This window comes from Ptychodera flava, chromosome 14, assembly GCF_041260155.1.
Source record: "Ptychodera flava strain L36383 chromosome 14, AS_Pfla_20210202, whole genome shotgun sequence".
NCBI classification, from domain to species: Eukaryota; Metazoa; Hemichordata; class Enteropneusta; family Ptychoderidae; genus Ptychodera; species Ptychodera flava.
Genome location: NC_091941.1, coordinates 17,064,890 through 17,085,168, shown reverse-complemented (window position 1 = coordinate 17,085,168; position 20,279 = coordinate 17,064,890). Strand labels below are relative to the sequence as shown.

At 37.1% G+C, this 20,279-nt stretch overlaps 1 protein-coding gene across 1 annotated transcript; it reads right to left on the bottom strand.

Annotated features, from left to right (window-relative positions):
* Positions 1-123: 123 nt before the first annotated feature.
* On the bottom strand, positions 124-18,415 carry LOC139149564 (uncharacterized). The gene is made up of 3 exons (XM_070721387.1): positions 17,945-18,415; positions 9,321-9,555; positions 124-1,554 (listed from the first exon to the last, which is right to left on the bottom strand). Exons 1-3 carry the CDS (start codon positions 18,097-18,099, stop codon positions 1,327-1,329), a joined length of 618 nt encoding a protein of 205 aa, XP_070577488.1. The 5' UTR covers positions 18,100-18,415; the 3' UTR covers positions 124-1,326.
* Positions 18,416-20,279: the final 1,864 nt, after the last annotated feature.

The window sequence follows — 20,279 nt, the reverse complement described above, 5'->3', positions numbered from 1 at the left end:
TTGCCGCGTAATATCAGAATATGCTCTTTGTCCCCCATTATAATGACGTCGAAACGCATAGGCTTACCCAGAGAAATGCGATTGAAGTGTTTTCAAATAAACGCTAGCAAATGAAGAATCGAAACAGTTTGAACAGCTCGTTTATTTAGCGTTTTGGCAGGATATACGTACTAGCTGTAATAAATCCTCGCAAGTTTCAAAAATATTAATTTTCACTCTCAATGCTTTTCTCTGCGGAGACTTTGGCAACGCCAACGGCCGATCAAAACGAATTCAGAGCTTCGATGTGGCGTCTCATACACAACATGGATTGGACATGTTATAACAAAAATACTCTTTTTATCGATTTATGTGCCAACTTGGTCTGTTTCTAAGATTTGAAGAGTGTCTAAAATAATATCACAATTGTACCATTAGAAAAGGCAAACACCCAGACTCATGTGTAAAAAATTAATTTAAAGATATATATGATAATGATATCGGAATGTCACATCTTTCGAAAAATGTTCACCCACAGTACACATAAGATATTCAATGTAACGGCAAAGGCCATTCGGTCGAAATTATAAGCCTTCGTATATGTATTCCAAATCAATTCGCTTCCAATTCCGTCAGTTCATACTAAGTCTGTCAGCCAACTACATAGAGCGATGTGATGTGAATGTTAGATATATAGATACTCGCTCCCGGCAACGTGGGTTTAGAAGCCAAACTGTCGAATAAATTCCTTGTATTCCATCTTTTGTCAGATTTAAGATTTTAATCCGTCGGTCGAGTACAGTCCGTGATGCTCGGGCAGTTAAGCAATGATGACAGTTGTAACGCTTTATTGACAGTTCGAAATAATTGAAGACTTTATGTGGCGTGACTCGAAGGGGATGATCCTCTGTCTGTAAAGATGGGATTAGCTAAAGTTTTTAGGGAAATCGTCTGCATAAAGATTTACATTGTTGTGTCTGCTGTCGCACGATTGAATTCAAATGTTTATTATAGCTGTTTACTCTTTGGATTGTTTTTTATTTTTCACGCAGTTTTTTATAAAACGTTTGGCTTTTGTTCGAAGGTCAGTTAAAATGTCAACATGTAGACGTCCGAGCTTCTTGTACTAGTCTTTATCAAAATTTACCACACGCTTAAAGTAGTCTGCTGTCTGGCTTTATCGGGCGATTTCATAAAGCTGACGTGTGAAGAAGGCGTGCACGCCTCGTAAAGCCATCACCATAAAATACCCTGCGGTCAACCACTCGAATATAACCCTACGATTTCGTCAAAATATCCGGCCGATCATCAGTTCTGCTAGTTATGAATTAAAGGTGACACCCACGTCTACGTGTGGTCAAGAGTTCGGCGACGATACGGGGGCGCGGCACCCCCGTTTTCTCGCTGTGTGTCATCGGGTTCGTCGGGTCTGTTTTCGTCTATAGCTTCCAGCATGCCGACTTTTAAGGAATATGCGATGAATTTGAAGAGTTGTATCCAGGCATCCTCCACCTTCTTATCCCAGCTCTTGGAAAGGGTCGGCTGGATGGCCATGATGAATTGCTGTCCAAACACCTGCAGGCGACACAACACGGGATAACAAGCCACTATTATCTGCCCATCGAGTTTTCTATCTTATCCGCATTGAGGTCAATTTTCCTCACAGCTTGCGGTGAGCAAATCGGATCATTAGCAAATTTGATGCACTCTTTCCAAATTCCTCGGGATTAAGTTTTACAGTGACTCCGACCGTATGGAAGACCCAGAACAATAATTGATAAATAAGGGTGGTAATTAATTGTTTTCTGGAAGTTGTACCATTGCTCTGGGCAGAATGTACGCAGCGTATAAGTACGCACTGCCAGATGTATAAGTATGTCCGCAGCGGACATACTTATACATCCCTCATTTTGATATCCATTTACTGATCTGAAGCTATCTCCATTCTGAAACCTGAAGAGAAAAGTAGTTTTTCATCGCTCTTTTTCATTAAAAATAGAAAATGTGACTTTTCTATGAGTTAACGATAAGACTGTGAGCCATTTTAGATTAAAAATACTGGTAAATGTGAGGGTACTAATTTGCTTCTTAATCCAAACATTTTCACTGTGACCCCCTGATTTTAATTTTTTATCATATGTGAAAGAGAACACTCCTAAGTTAAAAGGAATTGAACTAGAGCATACGACGAGCGAAATTTTAAAACAATCAACCTTATATTTTTGCTCGCTTTGCAAATAGACACCTTTCTGGCCTCGAGCACTCAACGTTGACGTTTTGAATAAAACCAAAACGACTATGCACGCTCGACAATTCATCGAACCGTGTACCCCCGCACAGGAATCGGAGTCATCTCCAATCTGATGTAAAATGCACATCGATAATAGAGGTTGGCTTCATGGTTTGATCGGTTGGCTTCATGGTTTGATCGTACACAAATGGTACCTTTGCAATCAATTTATAAAATCAATTGATATCCTCCTGTCTCAAATAAAACATTTACCTTTCACGAAAGTACCTTTTGGTCCAGCAAAATGTTTTATTCGATCTGATTTTCCAATACTAAAACAACATCCGCTCATCTATTTTGTTAGTATATTAAGCTTCTTCTGAGATATAACAGTCAAATCTGATTAAATAACGAACAACATAATGCTCTATGGGTACGCCTACAGTGTACCGTTGATAATACTATACAAACCATTCATACCTCTAGAAAGTGATTTTATATGGTTGATGAATGACGAATAGGGGCCAGTAATGATAACTTTTGATGATTTTGCCGCTATTTTTGTTTTTAACGTCGACCATCATTTCTTGTTCTACCCCCAAAGCATGCTGATATACCACAGACAAATAGAAACAGACTAGCAACGCTCCATGCCTTTTGTTCAATGGTCGTCTCGGTAGACTATGGCCTTTTCATATTAAAATGAGCTTCAAAGGTGTTAAACTTTTTGGAGACTTTGTTTGTGGTTGATAATTGCACGAGATCATGCGAAAATACGACGAGATGGCATCGTGCTGCCAGTCGCGTAGCAACCATAGTTACTTTGTGAGCTCTCAGGGCAGAAACACTGCTTCACACCAATCAAAACATAACACGCCAGCAGTTTCATAAACATGTCGTTCCTTGACGAACGTGTATAAGACGGTATGACTAACCGTAAACCATTGAGTAAAACTTGACAGTATCGATAATAGACTTTCAAATTCGGTTCAAACACACTCATTATATATTCATAAAAATATGAGAGGAATTTTAAAATGGTAAATAGTCCGGCAGCCAGTGGGGTAACCTTGCTTTGTGGTCTTAAGTTTTTTTCTTGGTGGATTTCGTTTGTCAAGACCACCACAAAAGAAATATAATTACTGGCCCTCTGTCAGCATTGAGCAATTTGAGAAAATTAGCATAATCAAAATGGCCGCCAGTTTATTGCTTTTTGTATGAGAAAGAAGACTCAAATTGCTTTATACATACTGTAACTTTATTTTTCTCGTTTAATCACCAAGCAGTTGCTGACGGCAAACAGGAACATAAATATTGGCATATATAATTTGAATGGCATGCTAATTTGCATAATTTCAAGATGGCGGCTAGCTGTAAACATGTCCGGCAGCCAGCTGCCAGTGGGGTAAACCTTGCTTTGTGGTCGTAAGTTTTTTTCTTGGTGGATTTCGTTTGCCAAGACCACCACAAAAAGAAATATAATTACTGGCCCTCTGTCAGCATTGAGCAATTTGAGAAAATTAGCATAATCAAAATGGCCGCCAGTTTATTGCTTTTTGTATGAGAAAGAAGACTCAAATTGCTTTATACATACTGTAACTTTATTTTTCTCGTTTAATCACCAAGCAGTTGCTGACGGCAAACAGGAACATAAATATTGGCATATATAATTTGAATGGCATGCTAATTTGCATAATTTCAAGATGGCGGCTAGCTGTAAACATGTCCGGCAGCCAGCTGCCAGTGGGGTAAACCTTGCTTTGTGGTCTTAAGTTTTTTTCTTGGTGGATTTCGTTTGCCAAGACCACCACAAAAAGAAGTATAACTACTGGCCCTCTGTCAGCATTAAGCAATTTGAGAAAATTAGCATAATCAAAATGGCTGCCAGCTTATTGCACTTTGTATGAGAAAGAAGACTCAAATGGCTTTATACATACTGTAACTTTGTTTTTTCTCGTTTAATCACCAAGCAGTTGCTAACGGCAAACTGGAACATAAATGCTGGCATATATTATTTGAATGACATGCTAATTTGCATAATTTCAAGATGGCAGCTAGCTGTAAACAATTCTTTGTTAAGCGTAACTCTACATTATTATCATTAACTGTACTTTGTGCAGTTATTTTAACACAGTAGCTTTTACGTCACTGTTTTAATAGTTGCACGTACATAAACTTCTTTTTCTGTTGCAAATTTAATGTTGATAATCAGACATGTAAGCAGCCGACTAGTTTAGCCTTCGTCCATTGTCGAGTACTAGTCTGTTTACTTGTAAAAAGATATAAACTGATGCCGACAGTGTTCTCGTAATTGTGTTTCACTCTGCCAAGAGCCTCTGTTATGTTTCTAAGTAAGTTAGTGATCTTTATGCCTTGGCTAAAACAACCTGAGTTGTGATTTTCTAACCGAAACAATGATTAAGTAAGGTGGAAACTTTTTCCTAGCTCGACTATCAATGAATTTTATGTACATTTAAGAAAAAAAACGTTGTGATTTACACTACTTTCGAGGTTGATATGGATTTTGCTGACGTCACATTGAATCCATGATTAGTCACACTTTGTGTATCAGAAAAAGACTATGGGTTTGGAGTACAATGACTTATAGAAGATATTTCCAAAGTTACTTGGGTTCTCTAAAGGTAAAAAGGGGAAGGCGGCTCAACACACCATACTATTTTTGAGGATGTTCAGTTTTTTCGTATGTTACTCTTAATATGTGTATTTTGGGGGGGGGGGTTTAATTTATTTTTGGATGTACTATGACGATTCGTCGTTCGGTCTGTAGTGTCAAAATCATTTGTGATCCATTTTAACGTGCATTTCGAAACTCTTAAATGTGAGTTCTTCTTCAGTCTTTTAATGTTGTTATCCTTATTTTGTTCGTGTATGACCTCTAGAATTACATTTGTTCATTTAGTAACGAAACTATTATTGATATATTTGGATCTGAATCCAATTAAGTGTGAGATGGTATATTTGTATTGTCTGTGTATGGCCTGACGTTGTTGATCTCTCTTGTTCTTTATTTTTGTGTTAATTTGTTTGTTTTTTTTCTCTTTTTCGTTGATCCTTTGCGTTGATTTTGGCTATTACTACAAGTAATTCATCTTTTAAGTTTTGTTTCCCTTGTATGCTATTATTGGTTTTTCAGAGAGCAAAAACTGAAGACGTTCATCGCTTTCAATTACTTTCCATTTCATTGTTAGTGCTTTTATATCGTTTGTTCTAATTTGTATTTGGTTGCGTATGTATATTAGTTTTATTATTCTTGATTTTCCCTAGTTTGAGGTACGATTCGCACTTTGTGTGTCCAACTTCCTTTTTCTGATTGTGCGATTTCTGTGGTCTTATAACCTTGTTTTTTTGTTTTTGTTTTTTTGTTGAAAATTCAACTTTCTTGTCAAAGTCTTGGTTATTATTATATGTTGTTACACGGACATATCTCAGCAATTTACCTGAATTAAACCAGTAAAAATACTTTTTGGGTCGCACAAGTTTCTGGCTAGATATTGAAATGGTCCGTTATTTTGGTGTGAGTTTATGTGTCGAGAATTCTCCCTTTATTGTATCATTGACTTTGTAAATCATTAATGACACTTTGAGGAGAATACTCTATTGTAAATTTGAAAGTTCAGTGTAACTTATTGATGTTAGCCATAAATTCACATTAGCTCAGTTTCTGTTCCCATATAGATCACGAAAACATCATCTCTGAATCGTTTCCAAAAGGAAAGTCTGCTTCTGTGTAGTTTAATGACCTCAGTTTCAAGGTTGTAGAATGTTGTATCAGCGATTTCCGGCGAAAGTGGTGAACCCAGGCTATATGCCACAAATCTGTTGGTAGACTTTCTGTTAAATTCAACCGTGTTATGTTGCAGAATTATTGTTGGTAATTCTTTAGTGGAACGCTTCGATCTTTTCTTTATATTTTACAGCTGTAATTGATAGTTGATACTGAATCAAGTGCGTTTGTGACAGCTTGCTTCAGTTTGTGGAGTATTTGTGTACATCGAGGTTACATCCAGAGTGACTAGTAATGCATTATATTGTATTGTTATCTTGCTTAGTTTGTTGGTAAAGTCCGTTGTGTCTTTAATGTACATTGGCTGGTTATGTACAATCAGTTTTAAGAACTAGTCTATATTATGTATTCCGATATTTTGTGTGTTGGGCTAGAGCAGCCATAAATAATTTGGACCGTGACGACAAATGAATTTGCTGATGCTGTTGACTTTTTGAATTTGGATACTGCGTTGGTGTGCATATTATGTGTATTCAAGCGATCATGATATTTGAACGTATCATTTGTCTATTTGTTTATTTTAGTACATGTCCGTGTAGTTTTCTGGTTGTGTTGTTGCTGTCATTTACATGCACTTTTGTATCGTAATCTATTTTGGCTCAAAAGTCTGTGACTTTCTTCAAAGTAATCTGTTTAACTTGATATTGCTATTCCATTTCCCCTGTCTTTATCTAATGGTTTAATGCTAATGTTATGGTTCAATTTGATAGTGTTTTGATGGCATTTTTTCTGCCTATGTTATGTTAGATTTGGTTGTATTGAAATGCATTTCGGAATTTTCCAGTGATAAATTTTAAGCCTATATTCAATGTTATTTCAGGAGTTAATAGTTCAACAGAATTGGAACTAATCTGGGATAATTGGATGGTGACGTAATGTCGATTTAATCTTCAAATGTAATCTAATCTGCTTTTCTTTTATATTACACACTTGTTTTTATGAGTAATTTGCGATACTGCAACATTCAGCTATATGGCATCGAACACTTTTCAGAATTCGCAAAATATGAAAATCCAATTATCCCAAATTAGTTCCAATCGTACTGTTCATATTCCGAGAGATATTTTAATACATTTAGAGTTCTTAGGGATTTGTATTTGGTATGCCTGTTTGCGTCTTATTTTTTGTTTGTTTCTTTAATTAATTCTTTTCTTTTGCTTCCATTATCAGAGAAGCTTTCCTCAATCTGTTAAATTTTCTCTGTGTGTATTTTGAATATGATGGCCTGGCATCGTATTTCAATGATAGTTCTTTGGCTGAAAAATTTGGTGGCCCTGAAAAAAAGCCCTTTGGTTCTGTTTGGGGAAGTATTTTTTTGCACGTAACAACTTATATTTTGAGTTAATGTGTAAGTTGTTATTTGACTTCTTCTTCGAAACGTCCGAGGAGCTTCTTTGCTTGTTGCATTTGGTCTCTTTCTGTTAGAGATTGTATTCCTTGTAAGACTGTTGTGGTATTTTCGTTTGCCAGTTATTGGACCGGTTATATTTATGTTCAGGCATGTGTATAATGTTGAGAGAGCTGTATGAAACACGGAGCCTACTTTTACCTCGTTGTAGACTTTTTGTTTCGCCATAGTATCCCAACACTGTGTCCAAAATTATAGAAGACGAACATATTAAACATATTACGAGTTACATAGGAAAACAAAGAATATCCGCAAAAATAGTATGGTGTGTGGAGCTGCCTTCCCCTTTGCCGCACCAATTAATTTAGCATTTATCGTAGCATTGTTTATAATCTACTTTAGTACAGTTCAAGCTTTCCTATAAATATGTTTATGTGTTAATTTATGTAAATTAGTATTTAAATTCATTCATCTATGATTACTAACCTTTTTTAGTTTAAGCACTAATAGAAATGTGCTTTTACTAGCAGACTTTAACAATATAAAGCCTACTTCTACTGCTTCCAATTGTAATTTGTGATAATATTGTATTAATTTATGCAAATTAGTATTTAAATTTATACAGCTATAATTACTAACCTTTTTTTAATCGAAGCACTAATAGAATAATCGCAATCATATCAATCTATAATCCAATGACAGTAGGTCAGAATTTGTAAGACAATAGTTGTAAACATAGACACAAATGTGCTTTTACTAGAAGACTTTAACAACATAAACCCTACATCTACTGCTTCCGATGGTAATTTGTGATAATTTTGTGTTAATTTATGCAAATTAGTATTTAAATTTAATTCATCTATGATTACTAACCTCATTTAGTTGAACCACTAATAGAAATGTGCTTTTACTAGCAGACTATAACAATATAAAGCCTATTTCTACTGTTTCCAATGGTAATTTGTGATAATTTTGTGTTAATTTATGCAAATTAGTATTTAAATTTATTCATCTGTGATTACTAACCTTTTTTTTAGTTGAGGCAATAATAGAAATGTGCTTTTACTAGCAGACTTTCACAATATAAAGCCTACTTCTACTGCTTCCAATGGTAATTTGTGATAATTTGGCGGCCATTTTGTTTATGCTAATTATCTAAAATTGCTCAATACTGACAGAGATCCAGTAACTATTTTTTTCACTTTGGTTATCTTGACTAGCAAAATCCGGTTTAAAAAAAACTTAAGACCCTAACACAAGGTTCAGCACAAAAAGTGGATTTGGCTGCCGGACTAAAAACTCACTTTCCTGAAGCTCAAAACACTCCCGTTTTCGCCAGCACGCCAATTCCGCTCAGCACCACACGACAACAACAACACAAACTTTGCCAAACATACCTTCGCTTAACAATTGGCGAAAATCCGAAAATTACCGAAGGATGCATGGTCGGCACTCTTCGGAAAAGAGAGGCGAGAGGTACCTTAGGCGAGGTGAACATAGATGGGTTATGTAACCGCTTCACGCCTTGAAAAATACCCGTTGCTAGTCTGTTTCTCTATTTGTCTGTGGATATACACAGTACTAAGCTTGTCAACTCAGCATGTACATGAGTAAACTGCGCTTTAATTGTTGACGAGTGAATTCCGGTCCGGACTAGAATTCAAATGTAACAATAACAGTGCATTTTACACACATAGACACCATGTTGACAAGCTAAGTATTTGGCGTTTCAACATTTTTTTAAAAGCAGAATAAGAACTTGCAATTTAAATACCAAAAGATTGTGAAAAAATCATCAAAAGTTAGCGTTACTAGCCCTTGAATGAATGTGTAGGCGTTTAGTATAGATATTCACGATTATAGTCATCATTGACATTATTTTGCAGTCCTTTGAAATCGTTATGATTCTTCCGTGTCTGTTTTTTGGGAATTGTTTACGATAGATTGTAGATACTCACATCGATAAGATTGATATCGGCGTTGTAGTGGAAATGGCGCTTGCCAAGTTCTCGCATCAGAGATGTAGCCTGTGCTCGATTTTTCTCCGCTATCAGAGCGAGGACATCCCTCACGACGTTCATGAAGCGAAGTCCATGCTCTCTGATCTTCAGGGTGATCTGTTTGTCTTCTTCGGTGATCGGAACGCCGGGAAGACCAAAGTACGTCTTAGCCTCGGGGTGGTGCTCGAACAAGCTAAAGTTACCATTAAAAACAGAAAAGAGAGCGTCATAGAACATCTATGCCGATAAAAAGCGATAAGTAACATTTTCATCTAATTGATTTCGCAGAAAAAATGATTACTAAGCTGTTCCAATTGTTTTTAAGAATGACGTTTCTGATATTTCGAAAATATCGCAAAGGATAAATTCAGGCAATTATAAAAATACTCGTAACATACAATTTGAAACTGCTAACAACATAATCTTATATGATCTTCATATTCTTAATCGAATTAAAACATCAGGTATCGCAAATGACACATAGGATATTTTTGTGGAGATGTATATCTGGTGTATTTGTTGATGCCGTGTCTCGTGTCTACTGCAAGATTTGCTTTTAAATGATACTTTGGTTTTCTTATTACTATCACTTTATCAACCAATCGTTTATTGTTAATGTTTCCAATCCACTTATAACCACCAATGTCGCCCATCATGCTCAGTCAACATGGAGTCAATTTCCTGTAAGTAAGATTTTTCTGTACAGTTACTCGCTTGTTTGAATGAAAAAAACATACAATTTTTTTTTCTCCAGAGTGTGAACTTTCTTCGACTTGAAAGATGGCTGCCTATTCGTTGTTCCTTATACGGTCTGTGGTCTCAGTCGACTTAATTAAGAAGTGCAACTAGTTTTCTTAGCTACCGTATGCAGCCTCATTAATGCCAAACAAAAGGGTTGTGCCGATGGCGACACACTTAGTCTACTTTCGTCGGATCCCATATGCTGCCCTTTAAACTAGTTTAGGTGGCCTACATGGACTGCTGTGTTGTCTTGGGTATATCAGATAACAGCCGACGGAAACATGTTTGCTCCACGAAGCGGTTCACCCCTCACGCGTGGGCTCCAGTGTTCTTACGTCATCGTGTCTATGTACACGTTGGCAGATTATTTCCTCGATAGCTCAAAAGATCAAACTTGTTCTTTTGATTTTACGAGACTATGCCATTATACAGGACAATCTATCTTTACAGTGCAACATCAATTGTTCTTGGGTACTCATTTATTCTCTTAGTCATTAAACATCGGGTTGCCCTTTTACAAGGTTTTATTTGCAATAAAAATAAACCTGATTGAACATCAATTTGTTACATTTATGTAAGACACAAAGGAAAAAAATAAACATAGAAGAGTATACTGAGATTTATGGGTCATAAACTATGATGGTTTATTGGAAATGAAATCAACAATCGGAAACAACACAATTATCAAAAAATTGATCTTCTGTGTACGGAATGAAATGCAAATTCAAGACATTCAAGACAGTTTCCATGTCGGTGTTAAAAAGGGTATCGGGATATGAAACGTAACAAGAGGAATTTGTGTAACATCCGGTATATTTGAACGACAAGAATAAAGGAGTTTTAAGGCAGCATGCACTTCGAAATTGAAAGACTTAAACTTTTACTCAAACTTTCCTCAGACAAACTTTTAACCATTTCTTTCAAAATCAAGAATAAAAATCGGGGATCGCTGTGCAAATTTTGGTACTAGAGAAATAAATTACCAAATATTTAACGATATTTCAAATTCAAAATGGCCACCCTCCTTGTGTTATCTCTATTTTGGAAAGATAAAATTCTCAATATTAAAAAAAACTGAGGAGTTGAAGACTTCATTTACTCCACAACCTTCAAAATGAGCCCCACAAGTGATAGGCCAAGAGGATATCTTATTTAAGTTTGAGAATCCTCTGTCCCAGACGCATTCTACCTTGAAAAGGAAGATTTAATCTCGACATTTCCGTCTGTTCTCGAGTGTGGGGTAAGTGTAATTGACGCCGACTTTTTGCCTTAGTGACTAAGTACTGTAGTTCCAATTTCGAGTCCGATAGGCAGAAGTATCGATAAAATTGCCCAATTAATGATTCAGAGACAGAAAGGTATAAATGTGCTAAACATGCAAAAATTAGATGAAGCGCGACAGATGTTGAGATTACTACGATAGTTTAGTGTGAACATAAACTTAAGCGTGCATCAATGATGAAATATTTCAGTACGTGCTAACATTGTCTGAAATTGTTTTTAAATTATTCATACGCATGTTGGGCGCTAAAATCTTATTAATGATTCTCTGAGGAAGGTGTGGTATCTTGCCTCAAGACTATTACATGCCAGCAAGTCTTCAAAGTATGCAGGCTTCTACTGTATTGCATCTTATAAGGTAAATCGCAGTTTGTCTTTCGTTGAAGTGGACACGGGCGGCGGTCGACCGGATCGATAATCGACGAAACGTCTGCGGAGGAAGTGCAGAACAGAGCGTGCGCAGTAATATGCTTCGCATTGCCCAATCAGTCTGATTGGCTATATCCGCCATTACTGATCTCACTTCCATATCGAGTTAATTAAAATGAAGTGTGGAGTTCAAACATCATACATGGGTAACCAATCCATCCATTAGAGAGCCGTCATTATTTACGGTCTGGCGGTCGGAGGAATGTGAGGGTGTCACTCAAAAATTGAAAACTTCAAGGGAGTTGCTCAAAATGTGGACAGGAAGAAGGGGGTACTCAATTTTTGGTGCGAAATAAATTGAAATACCTCTCAGATTACACAATTGCACATATTAATTTTCTCAAAATTTTCCAAAAGGGCAAGGGGAGACGCCCTCTGGAACTTTCCCCTTTGCCTCTCGCGTGTTCTACCCATGCACTTTCAAAGTTAGGCTACCCGATCAGATAGCCTTGTGAAAATCCTGCCATTATACCATCCAATTAAACAATACTATATGATCGGATACTGGTTTTAGCGTGAGTTTTTATAAGTGTATTTTGTTGTCACTTTGAATTGCATTTTGTTGGTTTCACCTTTTTCGACGGTCATGAGATATTAGATAACCGATGATAATCTAGGTTTGTTACCTTCCGTCAGTGTTTGGGATGGCACTGAAAAAGAACTGACGCATTCTTGAAAATTAAAAGTATACTGTCACCTGTAATCTAAATATGCCCATATATGTTCCAAAGGGGCGTTCCTTGGTATTCCAAATGGCAGCGTGAGGGCCCTGATTTTAAAAAGCGGCCACCCGCTTAAAATCTGCGATTGGTTAGATTTTCTCTTTCCATGGTAACTGTGGCAAAATTCGAACAGGTGACATTATACCTTTAATGCGGATGGTGCGCACAGCTGCATACCAATTACACACTGTCTTTCCATTCCACTCAGTGTATGGGGTGGTTTACTACTCAGTTTGGGGTGTTTGTGTTAGCGGGGACATCGGACCCGACGTGCGCTCTTAAAGTAGATTCGCTCGGTCGTGATGATAACTTGATATCAAGCTTGAATTATTTTCAAAACCAATTTGAAGAAGAAGCGCATAGCGTACTGAGTGTTCAGTGACGATAATTTTATTAAACTGCAACATATCTATCTTTCGTGTTAAATGTAAATGAAAGACCTATCTTTGAAATAATTGTTTATGATGTGTTTTGTTTTGTCGGTCTGTATGCAGTAAGAGTATCTAATTAATACATTCAAACGAGAACTTGGCAAATGTTCAAAGGTAGAACCGTCGATAGCGTGCGAGTGATCAATTTTTCGGTACTTAAATTATGGCAACAATCTTTAACCACTGAGGTTTGGTTCTTGCCGGTACTTTTAACGGCTTCTGACAAAGTGTTTTAAACAAAACACTGCTTGTTGAATGGTAGGTTGAATAATACTTTTCACGCACGAATATTAATTACTAACGTTCTATTGCAGATTCCATATATCTTGTAAAAAAGCCATCGTTATTTTTACACGGCGAAAGAACACCTGTCAGGTGTATTCATTCAAATAATGATCTGCTACTTGAAACGAACACGATCAAAGTCTCCATAGGAATACACAAGCCACATGAATCTTTCTACGGCATAACAGTGAAGTACACAACTCGAAAACTACTGTATCGTCGGTTCATTATAACTTCCTGAGATCATTCTAATCGATGACCGTACTTTTAGAAAAAGCGTCACGTCAGCCAGTGCTGCAATCCTTCATCTGTACTTGTTTATGCAGAAATGTTTGATTTAAAACGACTTTAATTAGAAAAAAAAGGGACTGACATTTCTATTCTTGTGTATACAGTAGTCGCCACTGTAAAAATTGTTCCTTTTGATTTCTTATGATCGTGTACCTCACTAAGGCAGCGTGCATCGCGGAAGTGAAAGACTTAACTTTTGCTCAAACTTTAACTTTCAACCATTCTCCTTCCAAATCAAAAATAAACACTAGAGATCACTGTGAAAATTTTGGAACTTGAGAAACAGATTACCTCACATATATCGATTTTTGAAATTCAAAATGGCAGCTATTCCTGCGTTGAAACAAAAGTAAGACGGTTGTAATTTTTCTTACGTCGAGAGCTTTCGCCCCCGCATGTGGTAGATTAGGAAAGAATGGTAAAAATTTTGAGAGTCCTCTATCAGATTCTGTCCCAGAGTTCTCTATCAGATTCTGTCCCAGAGGCACATTGTATATGTTTTGTATACAGGCAATAAATTGCAATGAAGCACATTGCCGTTAAAAGAAAAGTACTTTCAAATATTGTAACGTACAAAATGTGCTATAATTGCGTTGTATGTAAAACGAAACGATATAGCTACATCATTTTCATCACGGTAGGATTATAATTACTGATGATAAGACAATATTGATTATGCCTTATTACCATCATTTGTCCATAGCCTTGGTTATAAGATATTCTGCCTTTCATTATGAACTCGGGACGATTGGCAGAAACCTATAGTCAGACTTCCAATTAAATAGTAAAGCTTCTATTTACCAAGAAAGCAGAATCCTTACAAAAAGACCTTTTTCATTGCAAGTCTTTCTTTAACATATTGTTACGTAGCATATAGGGATTCCATTTGAATATTCACATGTCCCGATCACTTATCCTAAACCCATTGCTTTTACAATGGTTTCATATTGGATGTTCCCTGTAAACGGGAACATGTAATCGAACAATCCTCAGAATCCTTGCTTATTATAAAATCATCACTATACTCGGGATTTCATTGTCACATCAATAAAGGTACTATTTAGGGCCTAAAAAGGTGTCTAGGTTACCAAATGTTATTTACATCGGTAAATATCATCGCCACAAAGATCTTAGAATTCGGTACGGAGTGTTGAATCATTTGCATATTTTTATGAAAAATTATGAATAATGTATATCGTAAATTGATGAAATTTGATGTAAAAGATTATTTATGCATTACTATCAATTGATCGTAATGGATTGTATAGAATGATGCCTTTTTCAGGTTTAAATCATTTTTGCCATGAATAAGCATACCTAAACCAAGCAAAGAAACGTCACTCGACTCGTTAAGAGCTAATAATGTTCGGATGCTTGAGGGGCTTCCGTCCTATCTCCCAATCTTCTTTAATTTATTCACTTCAGTCTTGCAGCGAAATGGCAATCCCCTCAGCGTGGTCATGGGACTCGAATCCTTCCCCATTGCGAGGCATACATAATGACTGGTTTTTTGCAAGGTAATTAGAATACCAGGGGTGCTAACGATGTTGTAAAACGTGCCGTAGAGATTTACCATCAGTTATTCAGCATGATTACGGCTTTTTTATACACTCTTAATATGCTATTTTATAATCAAACGTAAAGCATAAAATGTCAAAGTAATTTCAGTTCATCATTAATGGTTATTTGCATATTTATTTCCGAAAAGAATGCGTCATTTTACGGCAACATATCAAGAGAAAGACAGGATGTCGCTGAACCTCGATGGCTAATATCCATCTTTTCATAACCTCACGTTTTGCATATAAATAATTTTAGCTATTCATGGCACTATAAAACCGGGAGAACATTCCGTGCACTAAAATGACGTTCACCAGAAAACGATTTTAAAGATCGTCGATGATCCCAGCAAATTACGAAAAAAACAAAAACAAAAGTGTGTTGAGATGAGTCATAACCCGTCAAGTAAATCAAATATCACAGGAATCTGTTTGAAACATCGAGCTACGATCCTGTTTATTGATACCCCGTTATGATCAATGGTGACAAATTGTCTGGCTGTGTTATGAGAGGTCACCTCTTATATCATTTATTCAACACAGCACTCACATTAAACCTACATATTGGCCATTAACACTTGAGCCTTACCACTGAAGGCATTAATCAACACCATGGTAACCACAACGCCCTCGGGGCAGGGTAGTATCTTTGTGGTGGCATCCACAACAAACTTGCTGTAATAAATTAAACTTCCGGCGGATTCACTTGTATGCGGCCACTCTACATAAATCTCAAGGCACACACATACGGGTCACTCAGTTCAGTAGCTTTGAAATCTGTTTTCTTCTGTCATTATGTTGACGATACCTTTCAAAAATGACCATTACATATTCAATTCTATATATACCAGCACATTACTTAAGCCATTTATAACAAAGGCACGAGATCAAAAGGTATTTGAATTGTCGGTACTCTGTTCTTTCAAGGTTTATTTTCCAGAAATGAATATATTCTAGAGGACTGGTTGAACTCATTCTTTAAAAAGGTCTTGGAAAAGGAAATAAACGGAATTCATATTTCGCTCTATTGTCACAAAATTCGTGTAACTTTCATCAAGCCCAACACCTATTCTCAAGACGAAATACCTCAAGGAGTATTCAATATGCTTATGAAGTACGTGGCTATTTTGAATGTGTAATTTGATTTTAAGGCGCCACCTTGATCATAAGCATACTTAGTAGTCCTTGAGGTATTTCGAATTTGCACGTACATTTTATCTTGGGCAAATATTCACTTGAGACGAATTGTTTTCTGTTGAACTCTATCACGAATGTTGATGAGGATTGTTGATAATAAAATTCAAAAGTGGTGATCTGAAGCAAGCGTTTGTTTGACTGTTTGCTTTCAAGCACCATAGCAACCGCGTATGTCACGCATTGTGTGGAGTACATGGAAACGATCATATCTAAGGCACCTGATAAAATCCTAAAGATTTAATTCCAAGATTGTGCTGGCATTCACTTGAATACAGAGACAGAAATGTGGCATTCTTTATTCAATTGTCGTTCATCATTATCAAAGCACTGAGAATTAAATGGGCTGTGTCCTGATCGCGTTGATGGATTTATTTCTTTATCATCGGTCGTGAATAGTGTCAAAACAGTCGCCAAATAGGTTTTACAACTCAAAACCTGCTTATCAATGTAAGAGTTATATAAATATGTGGGGCACTTCCCTCCATATTTTCATCCCATAAATTAGCAAGCGGCCTTGCACAAAACGCTTCAAAACAGTCGTCCGTAAAAATAACCATGGCCAGCTGCTGGATGAGAGCCTTGGACTTAAGTAAACCTGAACTTTTACCGATAGAGCTAAAAATATCACAAAACTTTATTTATGCATCATTCGTATACATACATGCATATATATTGGACAGTTTATGGGAAATATATCATTATGGCACAAGTGTAATGCGATATCTTGGATTTTCGTATTTCAGCTTGGTTAAACGAGCACATTCAAAATTTTACGGGGCATCATGATATGTTCTCTCAAGTTAATGATGAAACAGGTCAACTAATTTGTATGTTGTAAGAATTATTAAATGGGACCTGGTCAATGTTTGGCTTTGACCTTACAATGTATCTGTCACGGGTGGTTGATATTCTGAGACGTATACTGCCACGTAAATTGCCAAAGGAAAATCGTTTCTGTTACTGCTCCAATCACTTCACAATATGCGGTTGGTACTTTACAATGATACCCAGACATCTAGGGGAACATTGATTCTAGCCGTGACTTTCACCTTAGATCTGATATTGATCCAACTGCAGACCTCGACTCAATTCTTAATCCCTGAACTATAATTGCGAGAGCGTAATTACAATCGCCATTAAACAAAATTAACACTCAGCAGAATCGCACTCAGGACATATTATGCACACACATCCCGAGGAAAGCATCCTTCAGATGTAATGAACAGATGTGGAATTTGATAAGTTTACTCGCAAACAATCCGAGACAGTGGACTCCAAACTACGTGCGCCTTTGATCATCTGACACTGATGACCGCAATGGAAATGTACCATACGGTAACGCCTTTCTTGCCACGCTGTTATTCAATAACCTCTCCATTGACAAACCAAGCTCGACATTCAAGATTATATGGAACTGAAGATAACATTCAATCAGTAGTAGCAGCGAATTGACTCATATCTTTAACGCTTCAACTGGAGATCAAAAATGTTGATAATTTACCTACCGCCACAGACGGCAATCGTAAAAGTTGCCTGTATGGATCGCGGGCAAAAGAACAACCCCGAGTCCATGAGTCAAAAGCTCTTTCACGAGGTAATTACATGGAGAAACAAAAAAGGCATTTAGTTTAGCTTTAGATACCTACCCTGTGAACATCAGTAAACCTATTTTCTCAAGATCTCCTCGAATACTGTGCCAGGTCTGGACCAAAATCTTTTCGTGGTCTTTTGTCAGCACCGTTGCCTCAGGTGAGCCCGAGAGGGAACTTGATCTTCTAAGCCTCGCCGGACTATTTCCCATGCTGTTATTTTCCACAAGATATGTATTCTTGACACCCTAGTAGTGGATGTGTGCTATTTTCTAGCCCTCGATGATGAAACTGATACCAAATGCTATAGATACAGAGATGTATATTCCCATACGGCGAGCCGTCGGGTGTTATCTCACGTTGCGATCGTTTGCGCAAATAAGCCCCGAGAGGCCATACTGACCGGGCCATTGTACATCCATCTTGTGTGATGACGTGTCGGGGGATGTCGTTGAAGTCTCGAATAATCAGCGCTTTTAAAACATTTATCAGATCTGCAGGGCCAGGCACAGATGAACTGATCCGATTCACTAATGAAATTAAGGTAACGACAGTCAACCAGCCGGTCTTTGTCACACAATTTTTACTCGACCTATTATATTAACACGGGGCGCGTGTAAGGGTCACCTCGGGGTTCTTGCATTCTTAATTATCAATTGTGAGAGGGATAAATATGTTAAAAGTTGTATCGTCGCTATTGTAGTAAGTCCGATATTCCCTGTCGGTGACAGTTGGTCAATATCGACTCCTGTATAATCGTCAGCGATCAGTTACATCCGCCGACAAGTCTAGCCGTCTTTCGCTGGAATACAACAGAGCGAAAATCACCCATTGACTGCATCTAAATGGTATCGATTTTTATCGTCGGAGATTTGCTAGGATTGGAAAAAAATCAAGAAGACAGCGGTGAATCATACTGTCCTCTCTAGTTTCACAATTGATTACTAAATTGGGATTCAGTTGTTTTAAAACACCGTATTCTTACGAAACATTTTTACAAGATAAACCATTTGCCTTACAGTAACTCTTATGGTTGGCCATAGGACTAATTTGCAATTGATCTGCCTCATTTAGAGGGATTAATTGACGGTTAGTAGATTCTGACTGTGTGCTCTTTTCCTATCCTAACCCGAGGACTCCCTAAGTTACAAGCAATTAGAAAACATTCTTTAGACGTATGATCATTCCTAAAGCACATGGCGACCTTGTCTTACCAATATTTGGAAGTTACTGTAATATTTATAATATAAATAGTCTTGGACTAAATTAGTATTCATTATAATATTGTCTATAGATGTTTATATATATATATGTATATATATATATATATATATATATATATATATAGAGAGAGAGAGAGAGAGAGAGAGAGAGAGAGAGAGAGAGAGAGAGAGAGAGAGAGAGAGAGAGAGAGTATGTGTGGGTGTGTGTCAAAGTAGGTGACTTTCCTTGCCAAGTGATGATAGAAATGTAAAACTAGCAGGGCGGATCTTGTCTTTCATTGCAAGCCTATATTAATTTCCCTTTCAACCCTCAGTTGGCGAGTTGAACATCAGATAGAATTTCCTTGTTAATGTCACACAGTGGTGAATTTAATGACATCATTTTTCTCTGAGGCAACTATAATATCACCTGCAGGGGTCAGTGAACGATCCTTGAGAATACAGTTTGTGTTCTATAAGGAAAAGAGGCGGTTTGCGTCAATGAGATATTCATAATCATTTGTATTAAATACACTGACAACCCGAACTTTAACATATGGGCTGTTTACTAACAGTGTAAATGATATCTTTCCTTATTTTCCTATAATGTGAATAACACGTTGTCCCTCGTCGAACGCGACAACTTCGCCTATTGAATTTTCATATGCTTTTCAATGCACGAAACATTTTATCTACAATAGGTCACAGGGCAGCTAATGTCGGTCCGATTTAGATTATCCATGTCTCTATGGCCACTCATGATACCAAAACATCCATTATTGCCACACAACCAACTAATTCGATGACTAAGAATGCATCAATTGTTAGTAAAGGTACAGCGTGGCCTCGTTTTGCCTGTCTTATCAATTACACTACAAAATCACGCTTCTTCCGATTGCATGTTTACGTCTCTGTTCATGATATGAGTGGTTGCAACATGAGGTCCCCAGTGATTGCACACTCCAAGAAACATCATCATTATATCCTTAGTGTCCATTTACTACTTACTGTTAGTCAGGGTTTATTCTTTAGAGCGCCAATTGGCTGACAAATGACTTGATAATCTTTTAGACAAGTCTGAACGTTCAGGGGGTGTCCTTCATACCCCGGTAGATAGCTTTCTAGGGACATCTCCCAACACAAGATACACCTCAGTCTGATGCAGAATAAGGCTTCAGATTTTGCATCAT

Coding starts and splice junctions, on each gene's coding strand:
- LOC139149564 (XM_070721387.1), bottom strand. CDS start 18,099: ATGGGAAATAGTCCGGCGAGGCTTAGAAGATCAAGTTCCCTCTCGGGC. Junction 9,556..17,944: donor GGTTTACTGATGTTCACAGG/GTAGGTATCTAA, acceptor TGGTAACTTTAG/CTTGTTCGAGCACCACCCCG. Junction 1,555..9,320: donor CCGATATCAATCTTATCGAT/GTGAGTATCTAC, acceptor TGTCGCCTGCAG/GTGTTTGGACAGCAATTCAT.